Raw genomic sequence first — 24390 nt, forward strand, 5'->3', positions numbered from 1 at the left:
CAGACCAGACTCTAACCTGCTTCACAGTGGGTTTCTCTCTGATCAGAAGGGGCTTATAGGCTGGGATGAGCATTACAGAGAGGTGGTCAGAGGAGCCGAGGTGAGGCCGGGGTACTGCTCTGAAAGCCTGCTTGATGTTGCTGTAGACCCGGTCCAGCGTATTCTCTCCACGTGTAGCAAAGTCCACATATTGATGGAAATGAGGGAGGACAGTCTTCATGTTGGCCTGGTTAAAGTCCCCAGCAACAATGACAACGCCCTCTGGATGATTCCTTTGCTGCTCACTGATGGAACGGTAGAGAATACGCAGAGCCTCCTTAGTGTTGGCTGCGGGGGGGATGTATACAGCAGTAATGCTAACCACAGTAAACTCCCGTGGCAGATAGAATGGCCTGCATTTCACAGTCAAAACCTCTATGTCCGGAGAGCAGTGGCTGGAAACAGCGGTAGCATTATTACACCAGCTGTTGTTTGTGTAGATGCACACACCCCCACCCCGGGATTTACCAGTCAAAACAGTGTCCCTGTCGAGCCGGAATGTTGTTAGCCCCCCTAAGCTAACAGCCGCATCAGGTACAGATGAGTTTAGCCATGTCTCTGTCAGGACTATAGCGCAGTAGTCTCTCACCTCCCTTTTTATTGTGAGATCCAGATGTAGATAGTCCATTTTGTTTTCCAGAGAGCGGACATTCGACAGGAGAATGGATGGGAGCGGTGTCCTCCACGGGTTAGCCTTTAGCCTCGCCGTTAGCCCCCCTCGACAGCCCCGCTTCTGTCTTCTGTAGCGCCGCCTCCGTGTTCTTCTGTAGCGGCCAGTGCCTGCGAAAGTCTCCGCAATTCTCCGCAATTTCCCGCAATTCTCCGCAATTCTGCAGGCCGCTGGGTTCTCCCGACACAGCAGTCCGAGACAGTGCAGGCGTTCCTCGAGTTCAACGTCCACGCAGTCTCTACTGCTTAACCGTTGTAATCTCAGTAATGCCCCATGATCGTACATTAACTTGCAGCCTGCCTGCTGCAAGTTATGAAGCCGAACCTTAGAAAACTTACCGCTATCCCTAACGAGAGTCAAAGCAGCCGCAGCCAACCAGGGCGCCGCCATCTTTTTTTTATTTTTTATTTTTTTATTTTTATGAAAGAGTTCCCACAGGTAGGCATGGGTATGTTGTGCTGCTTGGCTTGGCTTGTTTCCATGCTCTATGATGCTATCATAATTGTGAGGTAGGCCTGGACTACCAACAAATGTGGAGATCTCAAACTTTGTAGTCTTTTACCATTTGCTGACTGCAATCCCATGTTAGATTTGTGTTCCATTTAATAGTTCCAAGGAGGGGCAAATTTCAGATTACATTTTTGATTTGTTGAAATGTTTAAATGTAAACGGAAATGTAGCAAAACCAGATTTGTAAAGAAAAAACTACCATTTATGCAGTTCTACAGTTAAATACAACAATAAAATAATAGCCAAAGCGGTGATTATAAATTTAAATGGAGACAACTGCAACAAGAATTATACTAGATCTTAAATCAAAACAAAAAAACATAGACAGTATGTTGTGCCGTGCAAATAGATCAATACATTGCCACTTACAAATCATTGGATACTAAACTGTAGTCGCAGCCTTGGCTTTAAAAATCTCAGATTAGACTGACAATGCAGAAACCAATACCCTAAATTCATGGACACGAAATTAAAAACCTATGTACTGATACCATAGAGGTAAAAGGTAATAAAATGCATACCATTTAGGGGTCAATAGACAATAGGTGCAGGAGTAGGCCATTCGGCCCTTCGAGCCAGCACCGCCATTCAATGTGATTATGGCTGATCATCCCCAATCAGTACCCCATTCCTGCCTTCTCCCCATGTCCCCTGACTCCACTATCTTTAAGAGCCCTATATAGCTCTCTCTTGAAAGTATCCAGAGAACCGGCCTCCACCGCCCTCTGAGGCAGAGAATTCCACAGACTCACAACTCTCTGTGAGAAAAAGTGTTTCCTGTCTCCGTTCTAAATGGCTTACCTCTTATTCTTAAACTGTGGCCCCTGGTTCTGGACTCCCCCAACATCGGGAACATGTTTCCTACCTCTAGCGTGTCCAAACCCTTAATAATCTTATATGTTTCAATAAGATATCCTCTCATCCTTCTAAACTCCAGAGTATACAAGCCCAGCCGCTCCATTTTCTCAGCATATGACAGTCACGCCATCCCGGGAATTAACCTTGTAAAAACTACGCTGCACTCCCTCAATAGCAAGAATGTCCTTCCTCAAATTAGGGGACCAAAACTGCACACAATACTCCAGGTATTGTCTCACTAGGGCCCTGTACAACTGCAGAAGGACCTCTTTGCTCCTATACTCAACTCCTCTTGTTATAAAGGCCAACATGCCATTCACTTTCTTCACTGCCTGCTGTACCTGCATACTTACTTGACTGATGAACAAGGAAGGATCTCCGGATCCCCAGATCCCATTGTACCTCCCCTTTTCCCAACTTCTCTATTGTAATCTATTATTAAATGGGGTAACATACCATAAACGCAACTAATTTATTCAATAGTTTTCCAGCTCACCCAAACATGACCAGAATTTGCCCCCTCTTCAAGACAGTCGATCACTGGGTATTAAGCAATGGGTGTCTTTAACATTCTCCCTCATCACCAATTTGATGAAAATAAAGGATGCAATGTAAACAGTTGTTTTAAAGCGTTTTATTGTGTAGATGGCATGGCTACTTTTTTGCTGTTTATTTGGTAATTTCTCTAACCCTGAGTAAATTAAACTATCCTTATTTATAAACATCTGTCGCACAAACTCTTTCTTCCTAGTTTTACAGTCTTGTGGGTCGGTAAATCATTCCATCTTAGCAATAAGAAACAAGTATAACATTAAAATGGGGAAGATTTAATTAAAACAAATATTGTTCATTCAGTAGGAACTAAACCATATGGTTGAAACTGCATCGTTTATGGTCTTGGTGGAGGACAGGGATATGCAAGACAGAGAATGGGGTTTGTTTACTTTTACAGTGAATTCTCAATAGATCACATGATGTTAATTTATAACAGTACTTTGTTGCAGTCTGCAAAATTATAGCTCACTTGTATAAGTTACAAATATCACTTTGGCCATCAACGGGCAATTCCTATGAATTTACAGCAACCAGGACAGTCATAAGCCCACACAATGCAGCGAGATAAAGCAGAATTACCTGCTACAATTCAAAAATACAACAGCACACAGATCAAAATATAGCACGTTGCAGTAACGCAAAATCTATTTAAAAAATAGTACTGTTTGATGATATTATACAAGTTAGATGGTAATTACAAGTAATAAATATTTAGCTGAAACAAAGTTTCTTGATCAGTATCTTCTATGTAAAACCTTCAAGTGGTCAAAAAATTGCTATCACCATATTTCCTTTTGTAAAGCCAAATGCATGAACCGTTTAACAGATTATTCAATTTATTCAACATTAACTGGAGTAAGGTTGGATATTTGCAGCATTAAAATTCCATAAGTTTGAACTGTCTTCTTATTAAGTGTCGTTTATCATTTTATTCACTCCAGGAAATAAAATCAAGCCTTGTTTGGGCAAAGACTAATGCTCACATTCTGGGTGATATCATTCTGGCGGAATTAATACATACAAGGGATATACTTCCCAACAGTTATAGATCATAAATACAAAATTATTCAACTATATAATGAAAACTAAAGAGATCGACGAATAATTAGTCTGCAGCAAGTTCTGGTGTAACAGTAGATTACTCAAAGAATAAACACTTACTGACCAAAGGTAATTAACTTCTTCACGGTAATATTCTTCAATAGGATCACTTGCAATTATATATATTTTTTATACTTTAGGATTTACAGAGAATCCTTTTAACCATCCATGCAATATTGATGTTTCGTGGTTCAAGGATGCAGCAGATTTATTTCAATAATTTGAAAATCCTCAGTTTGATATCCTATGCTTCATTAAATGAAAATCTGACTTCATGGTCTTGACAAAACATTTTTTTGTTACAGATAAAGTACAGATAAAGATGTTCCAGTGCAGAGCTATTAGCCTTCCGGCAACATTAAACCTGCAATCATTTGCCCTGCTCATAACTCTAAATAAATAGTTCTTCGAATTTATCTCCCATTATCTATAATTGTAGAATACCGATTAAGATACTTTAGGTAAACTAGTAAAACCATTTAGAACCATTACAAAACAGTAGTGCAAGTAAATAAATTGAATATTAATACAAATACCCCAGTGAAGGTGGAGAGCAAGAAACTGGAATGGAAATAAACATATGACTGTTTTAAAGTGCTACTACTTGAAATTACGCTTAATTCACATTTTACTTAAGAGCATTTATTTTCAATCAACTGTATATGACTAATCAAAATTAGATCCAAAACTCAGATTCACCTATTCCAACAGGAGAATGAAGGCCTCTTGGTATCCTATCTTGCCCCATGAAGCTGTGAAATGTGAGCTATGAGCTCCCAGCAATAGAAATTCATTTTTTTGCAGACTGAATTGGAGGTGATGATTAAAGATATGCTGGGAATGGTTTACAACAACAGATTAATGTTAGAAAACAAGTTGTCAGATGAAACCCAGTGGACAAAATAGTAATACTAGTTGATCAATTTATCCATTATACAACAAGGATAAATGTCAAGAATTATTTTACAGGATACTTGTCCATCTGACAACTTAGTGAAGCCATGGCTTCATAGGCACTAATATTAGACTAAAAGAGCATGCACACTGTATTATAGAGAAGCTACAAGTTTTTCTTTAAACACAGCTCAGGCAGATCAGTTGTCATTCCACCTTTACTGACAGCTTCAGTGCATTTTCATTCAAGTGATATGCAAATTTATCATTTAACAGGTTTAACAATTATCACTGCTAGTTGATATAGCTCAGGAAGCACACTAACAGATTCCAGCTTTTTTGATTCATTGGTGAAGTCCAACTGAATCCAATGTGTTTAGAAATTCAGCTGTTGTGCTGAAGCACCGCTACTAAGCAGTTTAGCAGATTCCCTTAGCTTGAATAAAAACCTCTCACTAGCAATATTTTTATAATGACCATTTATCTTGGTGGTTTTATATTCCCTTAATTTACACTTCAAATTGCAATAAATAAGGCAGCTTTAAAACATGTACTTGCTGAAAGATAAGTTTAAACATCATGCTTTGGTGTTATCAGTTTTGTGCAATCATTGCATTCAGCTTGATTACAAACTATTCCAATTCAATCAATTCCTGGCATCATAGCCAAATTATCCCACCCAGAAGGAATGTTACATTTCTCCACCACAGGTCAGTTTTATAAGCCAAGCCTAAAATCTAAACTAGCTCCTTTTGTGATTTTTACATGTTCCTTCCAGCTAAAGGAATAATAGGAGTACAGAGTGCACACAGAGGATAAAATCTTTAAATAATGAGTGTAAACTATATATAAACGTATTATTTTGAAATTCATGAGGACGTGGACTTGCCGACTATGGATGTTACCCTGAGTTACGATTCAGCATTTGTACAGTACCCGCTGAAAATTTCCGTCATAACTGGGTGCATCAGAAACAAAGAGTGGAATTGGTCCATTGTATCCTGGCTTCCATTGCTTGTACGACAGATTTTCAAATCAATGAGAAACTAAAAACAATAAATCACACCACTCCATGTAGGTTAGTCTCACACACTTCGTTACTGAGCAAGAGTAATTAAACTGTTCGCAGAGTTGCTTAATTCACCATTGCCCTTCTGGAAGGATTTTAAAGCACTTGGTACTTGTAGTCCTGTGTATAAGCTTAGGCCACCACACCAGACCTGCAAGAGGATGAAAATGTCAATCAATATAACAGAACGTTTCCTATAGTATGCAGTTGACACATTTGCTCATCACTATTGCAGCTGATTTAAAAAGCTCTGGTATTGACAGAAGAATATGACATTAAAGCAGCATTTATTTATTTATATCTATCTATCTCTCTATCTCTATATCTATCTCTATCTGTACTATTACTAAAACTCTCATCTTGACCACTTCCGGCGTGCGTTGTATTTAAATTTGCGCAAAAATGGTACACTATATCGTTGGATTTTTTCGCCACCTTATTCACCGTTCTCCTCTGCTCCAAACGCACCAAGTTTTATTCGATCAGTAAAATATTACAAAAGTTATGAAGGTTTAGAAAATCGTGTGATGAGCAGATTGGTCTTCTCACCTGTCAGTCACCATGAAGGTAACGCCCCTTCCGGCACCCGCTATCCAGCGGGGAGAATAAAGCTGAAGTGGACTGCGAGCGAGGGGCTGTGCTCTGCGAGCGACAGGCTGTGCTCTGCTCTGCGACCACCACGACGACCTGGGTGCCGATCTGTGCAGCCGGGGCCGAGAGCCGGTGAGTGTGGTCGGAGCCGAGGCCGGGAGTCACCGAGCCTACACCCCCCCCCTCACCCCGCTCAGAGTGCACAAGCCGTGGCCGAATGAACTGTGAGTCCACAAGCTGTGGACGAGTGAACTGTGAGTCCACAAGCCGTGGCCGAGTGAACCGAGAGTGCACAAGCCGTGAGTGAACAGTGAGTCCACAAGCCGTGAGTGAGTGAACTGTGAGTCCACAAGCCGTGAATGAGTGAACTGTGAGTTCACAAGCCATGGCAGACTGAACTGTGAGTCCACAACCCGTGGCCGAATGAACTGTGAGTCCACAAGCCGTGGCCGAATGAACTGTGTGTCCACAAGCCGTGGCCGAATGAACTGTGAGTCCACAAGCCATGGCCGAGTGAACTGCGAGTCCACAAGCCGTGGCCTAGTGAACTGTGAGTCCACAAGCCGTGGCCAAGTGAACTGTGAGTCCACAAGCCGTGGCCGAGTGAACTGTGAGTCCACAAGCCGTGAGTGATTGAACTATGAGCCCAGAAGCCGTGAGTGAGTGAACTGTGAGTTCACAAGCCGTGAGTGAACTGTGAGTCCACAAGCCGTGGCTGAGTGAACTGTGAGTCCACAAGCCGTGGCCGAGTGAACTGAGAGTGCACAAGCCGTGAGTGAGTGAACTGCGAATCCCCAAGCCGTGGCCGACTGAACCGTGAGTCCACAAACTGGCCGAGTGAACTGCGAGTCCACAAGCCATGGCCGAGTGAACTGCGAGTCCACAAGCCGTGGCCGAGTGAACTGCGAGTCCACAAGCCGTGAGTGAGTGAACTGTGAGTCCACAAACCTTGAGTGACTGAACTGTGAGTCCACAAGCCGTGGCCGACTAAACTGTGAGTCCACAAGCCGTGGCCGACTGAACTGTGAGTCCACAAGCTGTGGCCGACTGAACTGTGTCCACAAGCCGTGAGTGAGTGAACTGCGAGTCCACAAGCCGTGAGTGAACTGTTTGTCCACAAGCCGTGGCTGACTGAACTGTGAGTCCACAAGGCATGGCTGAGTGAACTGTGAGTCCACAAGCCGTGGCCGAGTGAACTGCGAGTCCACAATCCGTGAGTGAGTGAACTGTGAGTCCACAAGCCGTGAGTGAACTGTGAGTCCACAAGCCGTGAGTGAGTGAACTGTGAGTCCACAAGCCGTGAGTGAGTGAACTGTGAGTCCACAAGCCGTGGCTGACTGAACTGTGAGTCCACAAGCCGTGGCCGACTGAACTGTGAGTCCACAAGCCGTGGCCGACTGAACTGTGTCCACAAGCCGTGAGTGAGTGAACAGCGAGTCCACAAGCCTTGAGAGTGAACTGCGAGTGCACAAGCCTTGAGTGAGTGAACTGCGAGTGCACAAGCCATGAGTGAGTGAACTGTGAGTCAACAAGCCGTGAGTGAGTGAGTGAACTGTGAGCCCAGAAGTCGTGAGTGAGTGAACTGTGAGCCCAGAAGTCGTGAGTGAGTGAACTGTGAGTCCACAAGCCGTGAGCGAACTGTGAGTCCACAAGCTGTGGCCAACTGAACTGTGAGTCCACAAGCCGTGGCCGAGCGAACTGTGAGTCCACAAGCCGTGGCCGAGTGAACTGTGAGTCCACAAGCTGTGGCCGAGTGAACTGTGAGTGCACAAGCCGTGAGTGAGTGAACTGTGAGCCCACAAGCCGTGAGTGAGTGAACTGTGAGTCCACAAGCCGTGGGTGAGTGAGTGAACTGTGAGTCCACAAGCCGTGAGTGAGTGAACTGTGAGTCCACAAGCCGTGAGTGAGTGAACTGTGAGTCCACAAGCCCTGAGTGAACTGTGAGTCCACAAGTCGTGGCTGAGTGAACTGAGTCCAGAAGCCGTGAGTGAACTGTGTGTCCACAAGCCGTGGCTGAGTGAACGGTGAGTCCACAAGCCGTGAGTGAGTGAACTGTGAGTCCACCTACGCCCCCCCCCCCCCCCCCCCCCCCCCCCCCAGCGGCAGGCCATGGCAGCGCTTCCTCCCCCCCCCCCCCCCGGCCACGACCTGAAGCCGTCCCCCTCCCCCGGCTACAGAACGCTCCCGCCAGCCCCCACCTGAAGCCTCCCCGTCCCCAGCTGCAGGACGAGCCTAAGAATCCATTTGGCCCACAATGTCCATACTAGCCCTCTGGAAACCAGTCTCTTCGGCACGCAACACCGAAACTAGCCCTCCAGAAAGCTCCCCCCCGCTGGCCTCCGCCTGAGCCGTCCCCCTCCCCCCCCTGCAGGACGCTCCCCCCTCCCCCACCGGCACCGCGAGTGCACAAGCCTTGAGTGAGTGAACTGCGAGTGCACAAGCCATGAGTGAGTGAACTGTGAGTCCACAAGCCGTGAGTGAGTGAGTGAACTGTGAGCCCAGAAGTCGTGAGTGAGTGAACTGTGAGCCCAGAAGTCGTGAGTGAGTGAACTGTAAGTCCACAAACCGTGAGCGAACTGTGAGTCCACAAGCTGTGGCCAACTGAACTGTGAGTCCACAAGCCGTGGCCGAGCGAACTGTGAGTCCACAAGCTGTGGCCGAGTGAACTGTGAGAGCACAAGCCGTGAGTGAGTGAACTGTGAGCCCACAAGCCGTGAGTGAGTGAACTGTGAGTCCACAAGCCGTGAGTGAGTGAACTGAGTCCACAAGCCGTGAGTGAGTGAACTGTGAGTCCACAAGCCGTGAGTGAGTGAACTGTGAGTCCACAAGCCCTGAGTGAACTGTGAGTCCACAAGCTGTGGCCGAGTGAACTGTGAGTCCACAAGTCGTGGCTGAGTGTACTGAGTCCAGAAGCCGTGAGTGAACTGTGTCCACAAGCCGTGGCTGAGTGAACGGTGAGTCCACAAGCCGTGAGTGAGTGAACTGTGAGTCCACCTACGCCCACACACCCCCCCCCCCCCCCCCCCCCCCCCCCCCCCCCCAGCGGCAGGCCATGGCAGCGCTTCCTCCCCCCCCCCCGGCCACGACCTGAAGCCGTCCCTCTCCAGAAAGCTCCCCCCACTGGCCTCCGCCTGAGCCGTCCCCCTCCCCCCCCTGCAGGACGCTCCCCCCTCCCCCACCGGCCCCCGACAGCTCCGCCTGAAGTCATGCCCCTCTCCAGGCTGCAGGACGCTCCCCCCATCGGCCCCCAACAGCCCCCGCCTGAAGCCAACCTCCTCCCGGCTGCAGAACGCAACAAGAGACGCATAAAGAAAGAATGAAGTGAATAAATCTCTTCTTTAACATTTAGATTGTTGTTATATTTTAAGTTATTCACATTTTAAGCTTTAATAAATCCCTTTTCTACTTGCTGTGCCTGTCAGCTGCCCCTGTGCAGTAACACCTGCGTGTTCTACGTCACATTGGGAACCCAATGGGAGGGAATGGCTGCGCCGCCGGAGAGCCGCTAAGAGTGGATGGAGGGGGGGGGGGGGGGGGGGGGGGTGGGGGTTTGGTGGGGGGTGGGGGGAGGAGGGGGGATCAGGGGCGTCACAACGGAACCCGTCAGCCGCGCCTGCGCAGTTGGGGGCGAGGTGGAATATTGCGTTGGGGGACCAGCCCTCCCGTGTGAGAATGGGACCCAACGTGTCTCACTTAGTCTAGTAATAGATAAAACCACTTTGCCTATCACATCTGTGCCTGCTCTCCATTTTAACAACATTCATTCTACCAATCAGCCCTTTTTCCATTGCCTCATAATATGTTTATTTTCCATACATTTGCCCAATTCCTTCAAAAGCCTTAATGGAAACTGCCTCCACCATGACTGCAAGAATCGCATTCCATATTCCACTCTCTTCCCTTCAATTTTACACTTGATCTCAATTCCTTGATCCTTTCACCTAGTCAGCAGCTTCTCACTCTCTACTCTGTCCAGACCTTTTCTAATTTCTTACACTGTATAATTTCCTCTCATCATTCCCTTTTCGACAAAAAACAAATCCAGCGTCTAATATATTCTTATAACTGTGGTCCCTCATCATGGAAATCTGATCTCTTACGCGTGATCAGAATTGAACACAATACTTCAGCTGTGGCTGGGCCATGTTGTCTGAAGGGCCTGTCCCACTTGGGCGTCATTTGCACGCATGGTGCGCATTACGCACGCATGGTGCGTGGTGACGTAAGCAGCGACGCGCGGTCGCGAGCGGCACCCCAGGATTTTGGGATGTACAAAATCTTTGCGCGCCATCTGCGTGACGCGCAAATGATACCTAAATTGGACAGGCTCTTAAAGGTTCAGCATAACAGTTCTGCTTTTTTACTTCCTGCCTCTGTTGATGAAGCCCAGAATCATATATGCTTTCTCAATTTGCTCTGCCACTTCAATGATTTGTACATAATTGCTCCTACATCCCTTGTAGAACAATATATTGCCTCCTCCTTTCAAAACGTATCAGCTCCTTTCTCTGCATTAAACTTTATCTGCTATGCCTTTCCGTTGCATCTTGTTGCAATCTATCACCATCCTCTAGACAGTTGACATTACTGGCAAGTTTTTTGACACATACATAGAAAGTGTGGCTTTCTGCCTTTAAGTCTAGGCCTATCTAGCGCTATCTGGGAAAAATCTTTTCTCGAGAACAGAAAACTGTTTATTTGTAAAATTTAAATATTTTGTATATATACTTACTAATAAACATTTAATGGATCCGAGTTGCCAACAGAGCATAATCTTAAATTTTGCATATCTATATTACTAAAAGTAAGATCTTGACGGCTTTTGGCTTGCTGTGCTTTGATTTCCGAGAGAACGCCGCCACCTATGTCCGTCATTTTTGGCCACCTCGCTCAGAGCCTCCCTCTGCCTGCCTGCCTGGACCGGAGGATTCTTCCCATCGATGAAAAATCAGAGAGATATAAATGTTTTAAAATGTTTTGCCATTCTCTCTGCTGCCCCTGCTGGTGGGAGGGGGGAGGGACTATAAAATCCAGAAGTGGTGTGCCTCACTCAGTCTCTGCAAGATGGAGGAAGAGAGAGGGTCTCTCTGAGCTCTGAATAACATTGAAAACATGTCTACTCAACTGTGTGCCCTTAATGTGGTTTGAAATTGAAAATATGGTTGGTTTGAAGTAAAAAAAAGGCACTGCAAATGGTTGGTTGGGGTGTTTTGGGTTGAAGTGAAAAGGCACTGCAAATGGTTGTTTGGGGTGTTTTTGGGTTGGAGTGAAAAGGCACAGCAAATGGTTGTTTGAGGTGTTTTGGGTTGAAGTAAAAAGGCACTGCAAATGGTTGTTTGGGGGTGTGTTTGGGTTGGAGTGAAAAGGCACTGCAAATGGTTGTTTGAGGTGTTTTGGGTTGAAGTAAAAAGGAACTGCAAATTATTGTTTGTCTAAACTTGACAACTTTCTGTTTGCACTATATTGATTTTAGATAAAACGCTACCACTTACGGCTGTGATTTTTGGCCATCTTACTCAGTCCCCCTCCGCTCATCAGGTGCAGAGGATTCTTCCCATCAATGAAAAATGAAAGTGTTATTAGTGTTTAAAAAATGTTGAGAATCTCTCTCTGGGCAATCACGCCATGAAGGCCACACCTTTTCCAGTGTGAGGGGGAGGGATTATAAAACCCGGAAGTGTGGGTGTGGCTCAGTCTCTGCATGATGGGGGAGGGAGAGGTCACAACTCTGTCTGAGCTGTGAATCAACTGAACACACTGAGTGTCTACTGAACTGTGAGTGTGGTGTTTTGTTTGGTTTTATGGTGGTTTCACCCTGCTTGAAATGGTATGAAACTGCATTTGAATGTGGTGGCCTTGCACCTTGCATGAAATGGTATGAAACTACATGTGAATGTGGTGTCGTTGCACCCTGCATGAAATGGTATGAAACTGCATTTGAATTTGGTGGCCTTGCACCCTCCTTGAAATGGTATGAAACTGCACTTGAATTTGGTGGCCTTGCACCCTGCTTGAAGTGGTATGAAACTGCACTTGAATTTGGTGACCTTGCACCCTGCTTCAAGTGGTTGGAAACTGTACTTGAATTCAGTGGCATTGCACCCTGCTTGAAGTGGTAAGAAACTGCACTTGAATTTTGTGGCCTTGCACGCTGCCCGAAGAGGTAAGAAACTGCACTTGAATTTGGTGGCCTTGCACTCTGCTTGAAATGATAGGAAAATGGATTTGAATTTGGTGGCCTTGCACTCTGCTTGAAATGGAATTTCAAGGAATAGCCGTGAGTCAACTGCCAGCCCACCAGCCGTGAGTGAGCTGCCAGCACATCAGGCTTGAGGGACTGAGCTGCCACTCCAAGAATCCATTTGGCCCACAATGTCCATACTAGCTCTCTGGAGACCAGTAGTCCCTGAAGCCAACAACACTCATACCAGCGCTGCAGAAAGCCCACTACTGGCCACCAATATTGGAATTGGTGGAGAGGTGGAATATTGCGTAGGGGGACCAGCCCTCCCGTGTGAACATGGGACCCAACGGGTCCCACTTAGTCTAGTTAATATTAAATACATTTTCAATTACTAATTTTATAAACTTTTCTCTATTGTCTAAATGATCAGGTGTATTTCAAGTTCAAGTGAGTTTATTGTCATGTGTCCCTGTATAGGACAATGAAATTCTTGCTTTGCTTAAGCACACAGAAAATAGTAGGCATTTACTACAAAACAGATAAATGTGTCCATATACCATGATATAAATATATACACATGAATAAATAAACTGATAACAAAATTCTACAAAATCAAAATTGTTTTACCATTAGATGCAAGATGCAATTTACTATGCAATTTACAAATAGTTATCCAAAACTGTTCTTCAGTAAAACACTAAATACTCTATATGTACTTTGGCATTTCTACTATCATGGCTGAGTTTACTTAGAATAGATAATTTATTGTATATTAATTTTTATTTTTGTTGTTGTTGCCTCCATTGCATCAAGAATAATACTGTTTCAGTTCTTATCTACTGCATATGCCAAACACTCTTGAATCCTTGATTCGTCACTTACCATAAATGCTGGAATTATTGGTTGAGTAAATTTTGTCTTGAAAGTATGTAATAATTGCTTTGTATCAGCATTATAAAAGGAAATTTGACCTACAAAATGGAAATGGAAATTTAGAAGGAAAACAAAACAAAGTTATCTTAAGATGCACCAGATCATCAAATGAACTAAAAAAAGATGACTTCCACATTAACTTACGTACAATTATATATATAGTCAAATAGGAACATTTTGAGGGACTCTATAGTTACATAAAGTAAGAAAAAAACAGCTCAGGTTGCACCATGCTAGCAATTATGATCCAGACAGAGGTTTACACCTATTCCTTATTATTAAAGCTCATTGTTTTCTATTTCCTTCTCTTACATGAAAACAGGAGTGTAGATTTTGTAGCCCTTCGATCCCAATGCATTATTTAATGTCTGATAATTAATCTGAACTCCACCTTTTTTCATTCATCCAATACCCTCTACCAAGCAATTGATCGGTTATCAAATAGTTGAGCATTCACGGCCGTCTGATGTAGAGAATGCCAAAGATACAGTGCCCTCCGTAATGTTTGTGACAAAGAGCCAATATTTATTTATTTGCCTCTGTACTCCACAATTTGAGATTTGTAATAGAAAAAAATCACATGTGGTCAAAGTGCACATTTAGGCTGTGGGCCGCGGAGCTTTTTCGTTTAGTTTCATGACACAACTCACAGAAATACCTGAATTTTTAACATATATCGTGTAAAAATATTATATAAATCATACCTGAAACTCGTGAAGACCAAAACCTGCACATTTTTAAGAAATATGAGAAAAACCTCAAATTTTCTGAGTAGTAATTGCCCAATCAATGCATGTTTGACATTGAGGTCAGACGCAAATTGACCAATCCCGCGCTTTGTTTTATGGTCGCAAGGCAGCGAGGACGCTGGGATCATGGCTGCCTCCTCATTACATCAATAGCAATAGCAAGGTTTCCAAGGAATAAAGGTAATGCTAGCCTTGCTGATAATTTTGTTTTTCATTTGATTTATCTTTATAATGTTATAATGTGTACTGGTAAATAAAAATGATAAATAACAAATGTAGAGCTAGGGTTAGAATTAGGGTCAGTCTGTCAGTTTGTCTCTCTCTGTCAATCTGTCGGTGGGGCTGTCGGGCTGTCGGTGGTGAGCCTTGGACCGGGCCTCCGAGGGAGGTGACGGTTGGGCCGGGCCTCCGCTGGGAGGTGAGCGTTGGGCCGCCGGGAGGTGAGCGTTGGGCTGGGCCTCTGCTGGGAGGTGAGGGTTGGGCCGCCGGGAGGTGAGCATTGGGCCGGGCCTCCGGTGAGTGCTGCGAGGAGTCAGTCGGGCTGTCAGCCGGCCGGTGTTGCAGCAAGCGAGCGGGCGGTCTGACGGAGCCGACGCTATCTGGGTGCTGAAGGCGGCCCGGGCGGCGTGCAAGGCAGTGTTGTTCCCCACTATCGCCACAACCAGAAGAGCATGCTGGCCGAGGTGGACGCACTGCCGGGCCACACGTATGGAGCCCGCAGCCGGTCCCAAAGCGGCTCCAGCTCCAGCCGTGGGCAGCTCTGGAAGGGGGGCGAGTTAGAGTTAGGCATTTTCCTGCCTTAGCCTTTCCCAGCCTGGCACTGCCCCAGTCCCACCATGGCCATGACCCCACTCTGCATACTGGCAGTCAGTGGGGTTCAGTAAACAGGGGAACCCAGAAGAACTGCCCTGACCTATTAATTAGGCTGGTTCAAGAGGACCTCTGCGGCAGTAAAAAACCTCACAAATATATTCATTATATATATAGTATAATAATATAGTTTAACTAGACTGCAACACGGAAATAGTCTCCTCATGGTGTAATATGGGCATTTGACACTAGATGGCGCTTACTTTTCCGATCTCATTTTCTAATTAGTTTAATTAATTAACGTGCAACTTTTGGCACTGACGAGTTATGACTTCCTTCTCAATTATATTTTATCTAAATCTGTGCAAAATTTAATGTAGTTCCGAGACATGGGTCACGAAAGTTGATTTCTAGACACATTTTTGATGCTCGGCCCACAGCCTAATTGTTAGATTTTAATAAAAGCCATTTTTATACATTTTGGTTTCACCATGTAGAAATTACAGCAGTATTTATACATAGTCCCACCATTTCAGGGCACCATAATGTTGGGACACATAGCTTCACAGGTGTTTGTAATTGCTCAGGTGTGTTTAAATGCCTCCTTAATGCAGGTATAAGAGATCTCACGGCACCCAGTCTTTCCATCACCTTTAGAAACTTTTATTGCTGTTTATCAACATGAGGACCAAAGTTGCGCCAATGAAATCCAAAGAAGCCATTATGAGACTGAGAAACAAAATAGAACTGTTAGAGAACTGTTAAAGACATCAGCCAAACCTTAGGCTTACTGTTTGGAACATCATTAAGAAGAGAGCACTGGTGAGCTTACTAATCGCAAAGGGACTGGTAGGCCAAGGAAGACCTCCACAGCTGATGACAGAAGAATTCTCTCTATAATAAAGAAAAATCCCCAAACACGTGCCCGACAGATCAGAAACATTCGTCAGGAGTCAAGTGTGGATTTGTCAATGACCACTGTCCACATAAGACTTCATGAACAGAAATACAGAGGCTACACTGCAAGATGCAAACCACTGGTTAGCGGCAAAAATAGGATGGCCAGGTTGCAGTTTGCCAAGAAGGACTTAAAAGAGCAACCACAGTTCTGGAAAATGGTCTTGTGGACAGATGAGATGAAGATTAACTTATATCAGAGTGATGGCAAGAGCAAAGTTTGGAAGAGAGAAGGAACTGCCCAAGATCCAAAGCATACCACCTCATCTGTGAAACACGGTGGTGGGGGTGTTATGGCCTGGGCATGTATGGCTGCAGAAAGTACTGGCTCACTTATCTTCATTGATGATACAATTGCTGATGGTGGTAGCATAATGAATTCTGATGTGTATGGACACATCATATCTGCTCAAGTTCAAACAAATGCCTCAAAACTCATTGGCCGGCGGTTCATTCTACCGCAAGCCAATGATCTCAAACATACTGCTAAAGCAACAAAGGAGTTTTTGAAAATTAAAAAAGGGTAAATTCTTGAATGGCCAAGTCAATCACCCGATCTGAACCCAATTGAGCATGCCTTTTATAAGCTGGAGAGAAAACTGAAGGGGACTAGCACCCAAAACAAGCATAAGCTAAAGATGGCTGCAATCACCAGAGAAGACACTGTAGCGGCACCTAGTGGTGAAGCTGGATATTCAGAGCCTCGTCAGTGGTCGGAACTGTCACGTGACCGGGGGTTCGTTCGCAGGCTTCTGAGAGTAATCAGTAGTTAGTGCTCCTCGCAGGCTTTCCTCGAGCAGATGTCCGATGACATCCGCCTGCTCCTCGCCGGTAGTGACTTTACTGACCCCCTACAACTCGCCAAGCAACAGGATGGCGCTTCCGTCAGCCAGATGTCTACAACTCCGCGACGGCCTCGACGGTCCACTCCACCATCTACCGACAACGCCACACCACAACCGACCGCTGCGGATCCCAGTAAGCACCTGTGGTGTTACTACCACCAACGCTGGGGTGAGGAGGCTCGCCAATGCCGTTCTCCCTGCTTGGATCCGGGAAATGCTCTGGCCGATCGCCAGTAGAGGATAACGCGGTCGGCCAGAAGCATCGCTCAGATTCCTCGTGGATACAGGGGCCGAGATCAGCATACTGCCTTCGTCCGGGGTCAACACCCGTTCTGGTAAGCGAGGCTCCACCCTGGCCGCCATCAACGGTAGCCCCATCCGAACTTACGGGATTCGTACTGTTCCACTTGATTTCGGCTCCCGATATTTCATGTGGCCGTTTACCATCGCTGATGTCTCCCAACCATTGTTAGGCACCAATTTCCTATGGGCCTACTCCCTACTAGTCGATGTCAAGGGCCAGCGCCTCGTTCATCCCGAGACCCTCCAGCACGCATCGCCGCGGCCCGCAGCCCCCTCCAACCCACACCTCGGTTCAGTGTCTGACACGGACGATGCTTATGCCCAAATTCTGGCCGAGTTCACTTAAATTCTGATCCCCCCCCCCCCCCCCCCCCGTTTAAATCAGCCACGCCTAAACACGGTGTCGTTCACCTCACCCCCACCACCGGCCCTCCGCTCCACGCACGGGCGTGCAGGCTCCCGCCCGACAAGCTGCGGTTGGCCAAGGAGGAGTTCCAGCGCATGGAGATGGGTATTGTGCGGCGCTCCGACAGCCCATGGGCTTCCCCACTCCATATGGTCCCTAAGTCGTCCGGCGGGTGGAGACCGTGCGGGGATTACTGCCGCCTTAATAACGCCACGACTGCTGACCGCTACCCTGTCCCACACATTCAGGATTTCACGGCCCATTTGGATGAGGGTACCACCAGACCCCCGTCCACCCCGATGATGTGCCTAAGACCGCCATCATTACCCCTTTCGTCCTGTTCGAATGGTTGCGGATGCCGTTTTGGCCTCAAGAATGCCACCCAAGCCTTTCAGCGGCTTATGGACATGGTCGACCTGGGGTTGCACTTCGTGTTTATCTATCTCGATGACATTCTGGTCGCCAGCCGCTCCCGCCAGGAGCACTGCGCGCACCTCCGGTTGCTGTCTCAGCGCCTCAATGACCATGGACTCGCCATTAATCCCGCCAAATGCCAGTTCAGTCTCGACTCCATCTCATTCCTCGGCCACCACGTTACCCAACAAGGCGCAACTCCGCTCCCTGCCAAGGGGAAGGCAATTCGGCAGTTTTCCCGGCCGGGCAACGTTAAAGGGCTCCAAGAATTTGTGGGCATGATCAATTTTTATCACTATTTTATGCCAGCGGCGGCCCTGGTTATGTGGCCTTTGTTCCAGTGTCTGGCAAGCAAACAGCGGGACCTGGTCTGGGATACGGAGACCACGACCGCTTTTGACAGGGCCAAGGAGGGGCTAGCTAATGCCACTATGCTCGTTTACCCGTGGGCCACTGCCACTACCGCCCTCACTGTCGATGCTTCTGACACCGCCGTCGAGGGGGGTCCTCGAACAATTCATTGACGGTCGCTGGCAGCCACTCGCCTTTTTCAGCCGGCACCTGCGCCCCCCCGAGCGGAATTACAGCGCTTTCGACCGTGAGCTCCTGGCCCTCTATTTGGCTGTTCGGCATTTCCAATATTTCCTGCAGGGCAGACCCTCCACAGCCTTCACCGACCACAAGCCCCTCACGTTCAAGTTCGCAAAGGTGTCCGATCCCTAGTCTACATGCCAAAAACGGCATCTGGCTTTTATCTCGAAGTTCACCACCAGTATTCAGCACGTAGCGGGTAAGCTCAACCAGGTCGCTGATGCCTTATCCCATCCTGCCATTAATGCCATGCTGACCATAGCCCCGGGTATTGATTATAGAATAGAATAGAATGTCTTTTATTGTCATTCAAACAACTTTGTTTGAACGAAATTTCATTTTCTAGTTTTTACATTACAAAAAAACCCAAGACCCACACTTAACACAGTTTACATAAACATCCATCACAGTGAATATCCAACACCTCCTCACTGTGATGGAAGGCAAAGTCTTATCTCTTCCCTTTGTTCTTCTCCCGCGGTCCAGCAGTCCAACTGCAGCGTCAAGGCGAACTGGGGCTCCGATGTTAAGCCCCCGGCGGGCGATGGTAAGTCCTGTGGCCATTTAAGCCACGCCGAACGATGTTAGGCCCCGGCTCCGTGTCCTTTAAACCCCGCTATTCCAGCGGAAGAAGTTGCCGTTGCAGAGCTCGGAAAAGCGGTCTCCCACCAGGGACCTGCGAGCTCCCGATGTTACTGTCTACCGGGCCTGCGGCCGGAGCCTCCGAAGCTCCAAAGTCGGGTCGCAGCCGCGCACCACCACAGTTCCTCCCGCTCCGAAGTCGGCCAGCTCCGCGATGGTGAGTCCGCAGGCTCCGCGACTGGAGCCCTCAGGTTAGTCCCCGGCCAGAAGCCGCCGCCGGCTCCTCGATGTTAGGCCCAACGACATCGGAGACCCGACAGGGAAAAAGTCGGGTCCCCGCACAGGGAAGAGATTAAACGGTTTCCCCCACAGCCCCCCCCCCACCCCCCATATACACAGCTAAAAAAATAATAAAAACTAGCTCAAGACATACATTTAACAAGACAAAAAAAAAAAAAAAGACAGATGACTGTAGTCGAGCCGCTGCCGTTAGGCGCCGCCACACTGATTATTCTGGACTCTCCGCTGCGCAACGGGACGGGGACGAGATGCTTTCCTATCGCACTGCCGTTTCGGGTTTAGTATTGGAGGACGTCCCGCTAGGGCCCTCGGGCGTTACTGTCCTCTGATGTCTCCACTGGGCAGCCGCGACCCATCGTCCCTACGGTTTGGCGACGTCGCATTTTCGACTCCGTCCACGGTTTTGGCCACCTTTCCATCCGGGCAACTACTGTGTTGGTGGCGGCCAAGTTCGTCTGGCATGGCCTCCGCAAGCAGGTCGGAGCCTGGGCCTGCATGCCCTGCCAAACGTCCAAGGTCCAGCGCCATGTACATGCGCCTCCCCAGGATTTTGTGGTCCCTCAGCACCGGTTTGACTACATCCACGTCGACCTGGTGGATCCCCTGCCACCGTCCCGAGGTGTCACCCTCCTGCTCATTGTGGACCGTTTCACGCGGTGGCCCGAGGTCATCCCGCTCCCTGACACCTCCGCCGCGACTTGTGCACGGGCTCTCACGGCCCACTGGGTGGCTCGTTTCGGTGTATCCTCCGACATCTCGTCGGATCATGGTGCTCAGTTTACCTCTGCGCTGTGGTCGGCCTTGGCCCAGCTGTACGGTGCTCAGCTGCACCACACTACAGCGTACTATCCGCTGGCCAATGGCCTGGTCGAGCGTTTCCACCGGCATCTGGAGTCCTCATTGAAGGCATGGCTCACAAGCCCTGATTGGGTGGATGAATTGCCATGGGTTTTGCTGGGGATCTGCACGGCCTCCAAGGCAGATTTGGCCACGTCATCTGCTGAGTTGGTTTATGGCTCCCCGCTGAAGGTACCCAGCGATCTTATTCCAGCGGCCTGGAGGCAGCAGGAACTCCCTCCGTCTGTGCTGACGTACCACCGTGAGAAAGTGGGCAGGCGGGCCCCTGTCCCGACCTCTCGCCACGGGGTTGCTCCATCCTATGTCCCACCTGCCCTCAAGGACTGCCAATTTGTTTTCCTCCGCAGAGACTCGCACCAGACGCACCAGCTGAAGTGCCCTTATGAGGGTCCCTTCCAGGTGTTGCAACCCGGCGTCACGACTTTTGTTCTGGATGTCGGGGGCCGGCAGGAGGTCGTTTTGGTGGCCCGCCTCAAGCCAGCCCACCTGGATGTCGACCGGTGGCCCAACCCCGTCGTAGAGGTCGTCCGCTGGCACTCCCGCTTTCGCCTGTTGCACCTGTTCATCCTGTCTCCACTCGGTCTGTCCGCCTAATTCGGCTCCCGCTTGATTCTTTCCTCTGCTTCTGGGGGAGGGGTCCTGTAGCGGCACCTAGTGGTGAAGCTGGGCTTTCAGAACCCTCGTCATTGGTCGGAACTGTCACGTGACCGGGGGTTCGTTCGCGAGCTTTTGAGAGCAATCAGTAGTTAGTGCTCCACGCATCGACAGGAGCTTTAATCGTTAATTCTTGACTAGGTAAGCGGTAGTTCGAGCATTTGTTATCGTCAATAAATAATATTTCGCTCAACCTGCCTGGTCTCAATGCAACACCCAGCAACTGGTGATGTCCATGAATCGCAGAATTCAAGCAGTCGTTGCATGCAAAGGATATGCAACAAAATACTAAACATGACTACTTTCATTTACATGACACTACTGTGTCCCAAACATTATGGTGCCCTGAAATGGGGGGGGACTATGTATAAACACTGCTGTAATTTCTACATGGTGAAACTAAAATGTATAAAAATGGCTTTTATTAAAATCTGACAAAGTGCACTTTAACCACATGTGATTTTTTCTATTACAAATCTCAAATTGTGGAGTCCAGAGGCAAATAAATAAATGATGGGTCTTTGACCCAAACATTATGGAGGGCACTGTACACATCCCTTTGAGAACTAAGGTAAGAAATTACTTCACTCACCGGCTGCTTCCCTATTCATAAATGGTCACTAATTTTTCTAGACTCCCCAGCTAAGGGGAAAGTTTTTTAAAGTTATGCTTCAATTAGTTTACCCCTTATCCTTCCAAAGTCAAAGAATATAAACCTAATCTATCAAATTGCCCATCATAAAATAATCCAGTTATTTCAGAATTTAAAAAAACAGTAAATCTTTATTATGCTCTTTCTTATGGTACTGTGGAAAGAGAATCCAGGCTATAGGATGGGTACAGCATGATGCAGCCCAAAGGACAATTCACATCACAACTATCAAGTTCAAGTTCAAGTGAGTTTATTGTCATGTGTCCCTGTATAGGACAATGAAATTCTTGCTTTGCTTAAGCACACAGAAAATAGTAGGCATTTACTACAAAACAGATAAATGTGTCCATATACCATGATATAAATATATACACACATGAATAAATAAACTGATAAAGTGCAAATAGCAGAAAGTGGTTATTAATAATCAGAGTTTTGTCCGAGCCAGGTTTAATAGCCTGATGGCTGTGGGGAAGTAGCTGAAATCACAATCATCACAAATCTCTGGGAGACTCTAACTAGAATAAAGTTTTGAGAAATTAGGATGGGAAAATAATATAAATAAAGCTTTGATTAAAAAAATACTACCTCCATCATAGTCGCAGTATACTCCTATTCTATCTGGAACCTGCCCATCCATGGCTTTGGCTTTGTTGTTGTGTTTAGCAGCAAAGGATGCCTGCAGCCAGTTGTTAATATGAACACACCATGAAGTAATTGTCTTCCCCAGCTGATCAAACTTTCCAAGATTCCTGTAAGATACACCTATACTATAGGATTTACAGTCTTTTTGAGACTTCACTTCCCAATAATGTTGACCATTTTCAATCACTCCATCACCTGTGAAGTACAAGCATAGATGTAAATTAATTGTAACATTTACATTGATGCAAAAGACTTCAAGAAAAATACAAAACTTGAATTTGTATAGGATTTTTCACTCTTTGAACCAATTTTAAACCTTTTATCACTGGCTAAATATCAAACCGGACTGCCACGAAGTTAAGGTGTTGGGCATTACTTCCACGGAATGAGTTACCCAATGTGTTCACACTTTTATTCTCTGTATTATCACCATCTTTTTCTCAAGAAACCCCGTTTTCTTGTTACTGGGACCATCAGTCAATCGGAACATCTTCTCTCCATTTATCCCATCTGAATTACTCATGTATACCTCAGCAAAATCTCCTCAATCTTTTTTTGCTCCCATTTTCCCCAATCTAATTTAACAAAAATAACTGTCTTCCTTGGAACCATTCTCGGGAATCTGTTTTGTACTCTATCTAGGACCATCATGTTCTTTCTTAACGTGGTAATCCAAATTGGTTACAATAATTGTGGCCTTATCTGTGTTTACTATTCGTTCAACATAATATACCCATTTTTATATATATCTACGTGTTAATCTCAACAAGCCTTTCCTCCAATTATAATTGTAAATTTACATCATACTCCATGTGTTTCTGCACACTTTAAAACATTGGCATTTTGTTTATATTCTTCCTGCCAAAGTATCAAATTATAATAGACCACTGATTGTGAGGTTGTACCATCAAGTGAAGACGAACAGATTGGCCTTGCTATTGAACTAGATATGTTTTCACTTCACTTTGAACAATATGCTCGGTATTCCCAACTTTCCTAACCAAAATAAAACGGGTTTTACCTGACCGCTGGTGGAATCAAGTTCCCTAAGTTAGTCTCTTTTATCACTGCCTGCCTGAAGTTCCGGGTAATAAAATCTAACTGATTCACTTTAATTTGAGCAATGTTCTACAAATTAGCAGACATTTCCTACATATCACGTCACATCACAGCAGCATCAATGAAACCATTTATCAAAAAAGAGTATTAATCTCATACTTAAGATTTTTAAATGACATCATTTATTGCAGGTAAATGAAACTTTAATTTTTTTTATTTAGTCAGGATGATGACCACCAGACATTTCAAAGTACCGCTATAATGTGAGTTTAAATAACACGTTGGACACATCGTGAGTGATGATTAGGGAACACTACTTGCTTTACAAGGGTCGAATTAGTTATGATGCGATTTTGATTGGGAACAAAAGAATCACTCAGGTTACTTTGGAAATTGACAAGCAGAAAAAAAAGCTGTTTGATTTAAACAGCAAAACCTGTTTCATATAATTTCCCCACAGTAAACAGGCATCAATGTCTCTCAAGAACACTAGAGCTACCATAATAGTTGTTGGTTGTTGAAATTGACAAGCAATCAGCTGCTACCATAATAGTTGGTGGTTGTTGAAATTGACAAGCAATCGCTTCTATTAAGGCATGATATTATTAAACAATGTAACCTTTAGTATTTTTAGAAAGCAGTAACAAAAATAAACGTATTGCTATTGAAAATACCTTTATTTTTGCAAATCCTGCAGGAAAAATAACTTTGGTGTTGTAAGTCTGAAACTCTCCAGCCCTTAATCACCTTGTCCCATTGACTTTATACTGTGATTTTTTTGCTAAAAAATTCTTAAGATTGCATCTATCATGTTAGAGCAAAACTACCTGTATATTTCAGTTTACCACATTGCAATGGGTAATGAATCACTTATGGCAGGTTTCTTCACCCAGACAATATTAATGCACAAAGTGAGTTTAAGACAATTAAGTAGTTTTGTGGTCATTAGCAATGCTTAAATTTATAAAAATTCTATATTATTATCTGGATTAAATCTGGATTTAAAATCCATGATAAAACTATATTGTCTGGATTGTCTTTCAAGTTCTCCGAGTTACTCAGAAGTTACTTGTCCTGTAATTGAACCACTGGCCCTATGAAATAACTATGTTTCAGAATCTTTATAACTGCGTAGATAGTTGCCCATTTGATGTTAACAGT

General features: G+C 45.9%; 1 protein-coding gene across 5 annotated transcripts in view; it reads right to left on the bottom strand.

Moving 5' to 3' along the window:
* Positions 1-2696: 2696 nt before the first annotated feature.
* Positions 2697-24390, bottom strand: part of fsd1l (fibronectin type III and SPRY domain containing 1 like) — an 87977-nt gene continuing 66283 nt past the window's right edge. For all 5 annotated transcript variants that reach the window (XM_033017864.1, XM_033017863.1, XM_033017861.1 and 2 more), the window contains 3 exons: positions 22114-22365; positions 13354-13442; positions 2697-5847 (listed from right to left, as the gene is read on the bottom strand). In XM_033017864.1, coding sequence (XP_032873755.1) covers positions 5725-5847; positions 13354-13442; positions 22114-22365 — 464 coding nt within the window. In that variant the 3' untranslated portion in view covers positions 2697-5724. The remainder of the gene's footprint in view (positions 5848-13353; positions 13443-22113; positions 22366-24390) is intronic.

The sequence above is a fragment of the Amblyraja radiata genome, chromosome 3 (assembly GCF_010909765.2).
Source record: "Amblyraja radiata isolate CabotCenter1 chromosome 3, sAmbRad1.1.pri, whole genome shotgun sequence".
NCBI classification, from domain to species: Eukaryota; Metazoa; Chordata; class Chondrichthyes; order Rajiformes; family Rajidae; genus Amblyraja; species Amblyraja radiata.